Source organism: Euphorbia lathyris, chromosome 3 (genome assembly GCF_963576675.1).
Source record: "Euphorbia lathyris chromosome 3, ddEupLath1.1, whole genome shotgun sequence".
In the NCBI taxonomy this organism is placed as follows: Eukaryota; Viridiplantae; Streptophyta; class Magnoliopsida; order Malpighiales; family Euphorbiaceae; genus Euphorbia; species Euphorbia lathyris.
In genome coordinates this window covers 84,916,220-84,926,555 of record NC_088912.1, presented here as the reverse complement: position 1 = coordinate 84,926,555, position 10,336 = coordinate 84,916,220, and the positions used below count along the sequence as shown (strand labels likewise).

At 27.7% G+C, this 10,336-nt stretch overlaps 1 protein-coding gene across 1 annotated transcript; it reads right to left on the bottom strand.

Annotated features, from left to right (window-relative positions):
* Window positions 1-2,439: 2,439 nt before the first annotated feature.
* Window positions 2,440-7,615, bottom strand: LOC136221661 (protein ECERIFERUM 2-like). The gene is made up of 2 exons (XM_066009068.1): window positions 7,101-7,615; window positions 2,440-3,655 (listed from the first exon to the last, which is right to left on the bottom strand). The coding sequence occupies exons 1-2, from the start codon at window positions 7,533-7,535 to the stop codon at window positions 2,786-2,788; spliced, it is 1,305 nt and encodes a 434-aa protein (XP_065865140.1). The 5' UTR covers window positions 7,536-7,615; the 3' UTR covers window positions 2,440-2,785.
* Between the last annotated feature and the right edge of the window lie 2,721 nt (window positions 7,616-10,336).

Below are 10,336 nucleotides of genomic sequence, written 5' to 3'. Positions count from 1 at the left end.
CTGAATTGAGAGCCGCTATTTTCGCAATTGAACTTGCTTGGGAGAAAGATTGGCATCAGCTTTGGGTTGAGTCAGACTCTATGTACGTAGTTAATCTGCTTCGACATCGTTCCATGGATGTTCCTTGGAGTATTCGTCAAGAGTGGTTGCATTGTCTCAGCATTTGCTCTAGGATGAACATTCTTTTTACACACATCTTCAGGGAAGGAAATAGAGTTGCTGATGCATTAGCAAAGTTTGGAGTCTCTTCCTCAGTGATCAATTGGTGGCCTTCAGCTCCTGCTTTTTGCCACAGGTTTATCAATGATGACATTTGTAATATTTCTCACTTGCGTTTTTCTTGACCTTCCCTAAACTTTTCTCCTTCCCCTTTCTCCGTGTTTGTTCTTCTTTCCTCTTGTTCAAACACTCACATTTTCTTTTTTTATTATATTATGGGTTTGTCAGTTCTTGGGCCTCGGGTAATCACCCCGCTCAAGTTCTGTCTCGTCACAATTTCTATCAAAAAAAATGGAAAAATTTAATCAAAAAAATTAAAATGAATTAATAATGATTAAAAATGACACTCCCTCCGTTTCATATTACATGTCTTTCTGGAGATTCTTTTTTATTTCATTATACATGTCATTTTATATGATCAGTACACGTTAAATCATCTTTTTTCCTGCTATAAAATGCGGGTTTATGAAAATTAATAAGAATAATGGACTTATTATAGAATAAATAAATAGGGGCAACAATTTGTTTTCTCTAATATCCTTAATTTCTATATAACTCTCTAAAACGACATGTAATATTAAACGGAAGGAGTGTCATTTTTAATCATTATTAATTCATTTTAATTTTTTTTGATTAAATTTTTCCCTTAAATCCCTCTCAAAATGTATTTTTATCCAATTATAATTTTATCTCATTGTGGTTTTTCCTCTTAAACTCGCATTTTATAGCAAGAAAAAATATGATTTAACGTGTACTGATCATATAAAATGACATGTATAATGAAACAAAAAAGAGTCTCCAGAAAGACATGTAATATAAAACGGATATAGTACTTAAGTAGTAATATTGATATTTTTAAAGGAGAAAATTAAAATGAGATAAAAAATACAGAGATGGAGATTTGAACATGGAACCAATTGGTTGTGGAGGTACTTTAATTACCACTAAAACCAATTATTCTCCTTAATTTTATGTCATATAACCACGTTCTATATTATAAGTACTAATTTTAACTATTTTATGTTTAATTTTTTTATATATATTATTACTATTTCACGTCCTTGAACATTCATTTTTTATTGAGTGCTTATAAATGTATTATAATAGGGTGCTTGATGAGGTGGACTGTGTTTGGAAAAACGTCTTCCATTAAAGTAACAAGAATTGCTTATTTTCTTCATAACAATATTGCTATTTTTTGACACCCTTAATTTATATATATATATATATAATAGAAAATAAAATAAAATATTTACAAATAAAATAGAAAATATATAAAATAATGATTTGTAGGACCATAATAGTAACTTTTAGAGTTATTTATTTTTGGAGCATTTTTTTATTTTTTTATTTTTGCCAAAAGTGATGTAGATGACATAGAAAATAAAATAATATATTTTAGAATGGTGTGTTAAGTTTTGACAACTTTTGAAGTTGTTTGCATTGGAAATATTCTAAGGTGATAATAATTTTGACAACTTTGAAAAAGTGTTATCTATTGGAGTAACATCGGCTGCTTAAAAATTTCAAGAAATGTTGCTATTTTTGACAACCTTATTTAAAGTTGCAAAACTTTTTTTAATGAAAAAGAAGATTTAATTGCATCCTATAACTGCATTTAACATTTATAATTAAAATAAATTATATATAAAGTATTGATTTGTGAAGTCTTTGTGTCAACTTTTAAAGTTGTTTAGCCCATTTCCCACCCAATATCAAATTGATGTTCAAAAGAGATTTGATAATGCTTGGCTCTTCAACCATCATCAAACCGTATTCTCATTTTGATGACTACGGTTTTTCTCCATCAAATTTGATGTTGGGTCAAAAAATTGATTCAAATAATATTTTATTATTATTTTCTTACTTTTTTATATATAAATATAGTTATTGTATATTTTGTTATATAATATTATTATTTGAAAAGAATCTTGTTTTTGGAGAGAAAAATAAGAAAATGAGTTGGAGCAAAAATAATGTAACAACACCAAAATAGAGTAAAAATGATGAAATAAATTGGAAATGGTCTTATGATTATTTGTGTAATTTTAAAACTCATGTGAATGAATTAGGAAATAAAATATTATATTTTAATATGATGTGTTAAATTTTAGCACTTTTTAAAGTAACATCTATCGAAAATACTCTCATTTTTATTGCCGTTGCTATTACAAACTGATATTCTCGAAAGAAGAAAATGAAGTAAATAAATATCATGTATGAAGTCTTTGCGTTTAAGTTTTTATTATTATTTATATACAAAACAACAAAGATGAAAAATAAAATAAATTGAATTTACCCTAATGCCACAATAATATGTGGATTCCTTTTATTACGTGAATCTCATCAGCTTATAAAATATATTATTTTAATTAAAGAGAAATCACTTTTAAAAAGGAACACGAGAAATGACACTGAAATAAAGACAACAACAGATTTACTTCTATATTTCAGGCCTAAATTTTATTTATTATTTTAAATATTTACCGTAAAATTTAAAAATTTTGATTTTTTTTTTATTATTAAAGTGCTTTTATATCTCATTTGGCCTAGTAGCCCCGGCCCTTCAAGCGATGTTCCACTCTTCCTTCAGCATATTCTTCAGCTCTGCAACTTGATTTTCCGGCAACATCACCGTCACTGTTTTCCCCCTTCCTCTTCGATCACTTCCATTATCCGGTCCCGGTAGAACCAGAACGGCTCCTTCATCTCCAACACCGTGAATGCTATAATTTACAAAAACAGGTTTATTTCCCTTCAATTTCAACCCATAAATATCTGCATCTCCCACATCCACAAATGTCAAATTAGCCCCATACAATATATAGTCTAATCCGTCGCCGTTTTCTTCAATCCATTTATTCTCCGTTACCTTTTTCTCTGCAATCAATGCCGCTAATTCATCTAAGCCGCCTTTCGCCGCCGAGAAATCCGCCTCAACAGTGCTAATCGACATCATCTTGTTGCCTGGGAACGGGAATTGATTCTCTTTGCTAGAAATTCTTGTACAAATAGTCACCATTCTTGGCCCTGAATCTCCCCTGATCTCGCACAAAGATTTCCATATCATTGCTGAGATTATTTCGAAATGCGACAATTTCACCGGCTGGGTACCGGCGGCGGCGGTGTCTGATAATATGTTCTCCAGTTGATTTGCGGTAAAATGGAAAGAATGATTTTCTATTTTACAGTTGGGTGAAGTTAGCCAGCAGTCCTGGACCGGGTTAACTCGTTTAATCGATAATGGTATTCTTCTTCCAGGGGTTGAATCGGAATCATCATCAGTGTTGGGCAGCACGTGGATAGACTTTAATGGCACGTGACCTTGAAGGATTTGACTCCACATATTGATAAAGGTCAAAGCTGAGAATACATCACCCAGGACATGAGCCCAACTGACACCCACCGATAATCCTCCACACTTGAAGAATGTGAACTAATTACCAAAATACCCAAAAATAAAATCAATAATTTTGTGGAATTTCTGAATTTGGAAAAAAAATATGAATAATTTATTAGTTTATTAGCTTTGTATATTATATTATTAAGTCAGTTTATTTTTTAACAATTCATTATAGTCTCTAAATTTTAACAAAATTAACTAGTAGATGTTATGTATATCTCGGGTTTTTTTTTTTATAAAGTAAGTTTTACTTTGTGTGTTTTTCCTATTAGATTAATTTTACACTCCATGATCCAATGATGAAAAAAAAAACAAAGTAAGAATTACTTTGTTAAAAACAAAATAAACATAAAAGACACCATTAGTTTTTTTATTAATAAATTTTATATAAAATGACAAGTTTACCATTCCTTTACAAATTAATTTTCATATATATAATATATGTAGTTAAATTTTATGTATATATATTTGAATCATATCATTATTCAGTATATTTTAATTAAAAATAAATAATCAGGGATAAGATACAAATATACTCCTAACATTTATAGTAAGGAGCAATTTTACTCTTAATGTCTAAAATGGTGCAATTTTACCATTAATCTTTAAGGCCAAGAGCAATTTTACTCCTAGCATTGACAAATTAGGTCAATTTAAGAAATAATCCATCAAACTGCCTTATCGGTTATGAAACTTGTTATCTACAATTTATAATTGCGTTATTTTATTACTTATTAGTAACAAATCACAAACATATGATTAGATGTGAAAAAATAAAAAATAGATAAAAAAATATACAGTCGTTTGTACGAGTTCGATAAAAAAATTCAAATATTTCACCAAATTTATAAATATTATCTCCAATTCTATTATTAAATAAAATATATTTTTTTAGAACCAATTGATATGCAATTGGAGGAGAATAAAGAACAAAATATGTGTTTTATAATAATGTTTAAAATTGAGTAAACTTGTCAATGTTAGGAGTAAATTCCTCTTGATTACCAACGTTAGGGATAAAATTATATCATTTTAGACATTAAAGGTAAATTTTTTCATAAGTGTATACATTAGAGATATTAAGTTTATAATAATTTAGTATTTTGATTTGAAATGATATATCCTTTTATATTTTATATGATATTTGTTATTGAATATTTAATTTATTAATTAATAAATGATTAAATGAAACATAAATTAAATATCATTATTATTTTTTTTGATATAATATCATTATTTTTTTAACTTAATTAGTAAAATCTAAATTTGTGAAATAATTCTTAATTAATTTTAACATATATAAAAAGTAGTTTTTTTTTTATACTTTATATGATTGTCCGGTTTAAAATTCATCAAACACCATTTAAATAGATCCTCTCATTTTTTTTTTTCCGTACAATAACACTAAAACTCAATATCAATTTAAGCGATTTGAGATCTTTAAACATTTAAACTAACTTTAATTCTTTTTTTTTAAAGGTTGTGCACAAAGCACTCACATTAAACCATGGAAAATTACATTAAAGGCAAGGAAAATCCCTCAATCCACACCACCCATATGATTCGAACCCATGACCTCTCAACCAACAGGCTAAGAGTTTCACGACAACTAACTTTAATTAATTTAATAAAAAATAGTTAAATATTAAATTATTAATTTTTTAATATATTAATTTATTACACCATCCGTCCCATTATATAAGTCGTTTTAGAAAGTGATTTTTTTTTTCCAAAATATAAGTCGTTTTGGTTTTCAAAAAATTTTTAGTTTAGTTTTTTGGTCCAATCATTAATTTTTTTGTCTTGATTTTGAAATTCTAATACTTATTGCCCAACCATTACATGAGAGATAATTTTTTTTAAGTTAACCAATGTAAAATTCATTAATGAGGTTCAGAATTTTTAGTTTAGTTTTTTGGTCTAATCATTAATTTTTTTGTCTTGATTTTGAAATTTCAATACTTATTGTCCAACCATTACATGAGAGAGAATTTTTTTTTTAAATTAACCAATGTAAAATTCATTAATTAGGCTATACATTAATTGTATTTCTTAATTTGTGTAAAAATCTCTAGAATGACTTATATTATAGGACGAATGTAGTAAATATTATAAAACACTGAAGTAATACAATATTAAAAAAACTTACTTAATAAACGACCAAATAAAATTGGTTTGAGTGTTGAAATCCACCAATCACATAAGTTAATATTTTATTTTTGAATTAACATAAACAACAAATTAGAATTTTAATCAATATATTTTTGTTGGTAGGAAAAAATTTTGGTGGATTACTTTGTTTTTGATAAAGTACCATTACTTGGTATGTTTTCACCATTGAAAACACACAAAGTAAGACTTACTTTGTTTAAAACAAAGTAAACATAGTCTTTACCAAAATTTTTAATCAATATATTCAATAAATAATATAAATATTTAAAATTATTATTATATCCTCTTTATATCTATTTTCTAACATCACAATTAATATACGTGTAAACGGTCGCAAACAACACATAAATAGACATTAACACGATTGTGTGACACTATATATTTTTGAATAGGGACATGATTGACTTATTAATTAGATGAATTAATGGTGGTGATGTCGAAAGCACTATGAGGTCCCTGATTTTTCCATTTTTTTATACAGTGAACCTAACTTTTTATTCCAACATATTAAACTTATGATTTTTTTTATTATACTAAAACCATGCTCATTAATTAGAAAAATTTATGCTATTTATGTTGGAATGTTTAATTAAGTGAATATAGGGTTACTCATTTCATTTCCTTCTAATTAAATTTTATAACTTTACTGTTCGAATTTTTTTTACAGTCTTTATAACTACATCACACATAAAACTATTTTCAAACCATTTTAAACATAGAAAAAATAAAATCAGAAGTATTTTAATTCTTTTTGAAAGGGCAAACCCTTAAAATAATCACACTTATATTAATTTCTCTTATTTTTATCAAGATTCACTTCAATAATATTTAAAATAAAATGAATAAAATTTTATGTAACTATACATGAAATTGTATATTTTTTTTGTTAATAAAATTTGAAATTACACCGGTTTAGTTAAGAAAAATGAAAAAAAAAAATTAAAGTGACATCTCGGAATTTGGATCCCTTATTCATGATTGTCGTTTTATTCTTGGATCCAATTCTGATTTTAAAGTGTCATTTACTCTTCGTTTAGTGAATAGGGCTGCTCATTTAGTAGCTAGGCAGACCTATTCCAATGCTAGCGATTTTGTAGCTTCCGAAGTGCCGGAATGATTATTAAACACTATTATTGAGGATGCGAATCCTATTGTTTTATGAGAATTCCGATTGATTGGGTTAAAAAAAAAAAAATTACACCGGTCTAATAAATGTTAGATTTAAAATTATATATATATATTTTATAGTTATGTATTAAATTAGTTATCAATAACACAGGGTAAATAAAAAAGGAATGAATATTACCTGCATATAGACGAGAGGGGAGAATCCCAAATCAGGACCAAGAACTTGATGATGCACAAGAAAGCTCCAATCATGGTGATTAAAATAGCGATTATCGAACCATTCCTCAATAGATTTCTCGGAAAATACTTCGACGATTCGTACGCCGCTGTCGTTACACTTGATGAAAGGTCTTCCAGTTTCCGATCTCCGAATCCTGCCGGAGGCGGTGTAGAAGAGATGCAGCAATGGAAACATAGGCTTTTTAAAGTCTTCAATAGTTGCACCTTCAATTGCTTCAGCACTGAATACGTATATTCCTCTTATATAGTGGAGTTTCAAGGCTAGGTCTATGTTTGTGAGCCTGTGATCCTTCACTTCGTCCGCCGTCACCTCCGCCGGAACCACCGACGACAGTTTTTTGACGGAAAGGGGGGTGGAGATGGTAGGTGCCATTTGAGGAGATGAGAGAATATTATGTTTGTTATGTAAAAAGAGTTGATATCTGGTGTCTAAGTGGCCTTGTGGTTATATAAGCAAGAGACATGGTGCAAAAAAAACACTCTTATAAAGTCATGGTTAAGAGATTTTTTTTTTTTAAATAGTACAATATCAAATGTTAATAAGTGAAGTCAATAAATAATTCATTTGTGACCTCTATTGTATATATATATATATGATTTTATTACTAACCAGTAACAGATCACAAATATATGTATACATGTGAATTTAAAACATATTATAAAGGTCTGTTTGATTCAGCTGTTAGTTAATAACTATTGCTGTTAGCTATTTGCAGTTGCAGTAAGATGTTGGCTGTTTTTTTATTAGCTATTTAATTACTAGTGTTTGATAAAATTATATTGAACTTTTAATGTTCGGATTTAAAATGTCTAATGTTGACATGTTTTAAATTAATCAACAAAAAAATTATAAAAGGAAAAATGTGAAAAAATGCTCATAACGTTTACAACTAGGAATTATTTTACGTTTAACGTCTAAAATGGTGCAATTTTACCCATAATGCTGACAGCTAAGAGCAATTTTACCCCTAACATTGGCAAGTTGGGTCAATTTCAGATATTATTAGAAAACATAGATGTTTTTATTTCTTGAGGGTGTTTGTTTTAGCTTTTCGGAGGAGCGTTTAGCGTTTCACTCCAAACCGCAGGAAATATAGCGTTTGGTTAGGTTTATATAACCGCAGCGTTTAGCATTTTTCTGTAAACTGCAGCGTTTTGGAGCGTTTCACGAAAAGCTAATATTTGGAGCTTTTCATAAACAGCTGTTTGTAGTTATTTGTTATTGACAAAATTATCCTTCTTATTTCTACAAAATATGTTTATTTCTTAACATTATTTATATTTCTACAACATAATTACCGGAAGGACAATGTTTTGTTGCGTTTAATAAATTTTTTATTTTTTATATAGATTATTTTTATTAATCCGTGTGACACATTTTTTATTTTATAATAGGATAAGGTGCAAAAATACCCCTAACATTTATAGCTAGGAAATTTTTTACCTTTAACATCTAAAATTGTGCAATTATACTCCTAATGTTGGCAGCCAAAATCAATTTTACCCCTAACATTGATAAGTTGTGTCAATTTGAGAAATAATTTATCAAACTGTCTTCTTCGTCATGAATATTGTTATCTATACTTCACATATGTACAATTTTATCATCGTTAGTAACAGATCACAAACATATGATTAGACATGATTTTTTTTAAGAAAATAAAAAAATATATATTGTCTTTTGTACGAGTTAGAAAAAAAAATTCAAATATTTTGCCGAATTTATAGATATTAATTTTCAATTTTTTAAATTATAAAAAAATATGAAATCTCTTTTTTAAAACTACTGATGTGTGCAATTGGTGTAGAATAAAAAATAAAATATCTATGTTTTCTAATAATATCTGAAATCGACCAAACTTGCCAATTTTAGGGGTAAAATTGCTCTTAGCTTCCAGCATTATGGGTAAAATTGCACAATTTTAGACGTTAAGAGTAAAATTATTCCTAGTTGTAAACATTATGAGCATTTTTCATATTTTTCGTTTTATAATTTCATCGTTGATTAATTTAAAACATGTCCATTTTAGACATTTTAAATCCTAACAGCAATAGTTCAATATAATTTTACCAAACACTAGTAATTAAACAGCTAACAGCTTACTGCAACTACGAACAGCTAACTGCTTACTGCAACTGCAAACAGCTAACAGCAACCGCAACAGCTATTAGCTAACAGCTGAACCAAACGGGCCCCTTATTTTACACAAATTGCACATATCAGTAGTTCTAAAAAAGAGATTTCATATTTTTTTGTGATTTAATAATAAAATTAAAAATTAATATTTATAAATACGGTGAAATATTTGATTTTTTTTGTCAAACTCGTAAAAAGATAATATATATATATTTTTAAAAATTAACGTCTAATCATATGTTTGTGATCTGTTATTAACGATGATAAAATGGTGTAAATGTGAAGTGTAGATGACAATATTCATTACCAAGAAAACAATTTAATAAATTATTTTTCAAATTGACTCAACTTATCAATGTTAGGAAATTGCTCTTGGGTGCCAACGAACGTTAGGGGTATAATTGCACCATTTTAGACGTTAAGGGTAAAATGTGTTACACAAATTAATAAAAATAATCTATATAAAAAATAAAAAAATTATTGAACGCGACAAAACCTTATTCTTCTGGTAATTATGTTGTAGAAATATAAATAATGTTAAATAATAAACATATTTTGTGGAAATAAGAAGGACAATTTTGTCAATAACTATAAACAATTGTTTATGAAAAGCTCAAAATAGGAGCTTTTCACGAAAAGTTCCATAACGTTGTAGTTTTCAGAAAAAATGCTAAACGTTGTGGTTAAAAAAACCTAACCAAACGCTATATTTTCTACGGTTTGGAATGAAACGCTAAACGCTCATCCGAAAAACTGAAACAAACACCCTCTAAGTGTTATATATACTAGTTGGACAAAAAAATCCAAATATTTTATCGAATTAAAAAAATTAGTATCTAATTCTATTATAAAATTTTAATAACATAAGACAAAAAATTAGAACCAATTAATATGCAACTGATTCAAAATACGGAAATAAAATAGTTGTGTTTTTTAATAATATTTGGAGTTGACTCAACTTGCCAACGTTAGGCTTGATTGCCAAAGTTTGGGAGTAAAATTGTACTATTTTAAATATTATGAGCATCTACAAGAGA

Coding starts and splice junctions, on each gene's coding strand:
- LOC136221661 (XM_066009068.1), bottom strand. CDS start 7,535: ATGGCACCTACCATCTCCACCCCCCTTTCCGTCAAAAAACTGTCGTCG. Junction 3,656..7,100: donor CCCCTCTCGTCTATATGCAG/GTAATATTCATT, acceptor TTTGGTAATTAG/TTCACATTCTTCAAGTGTGG.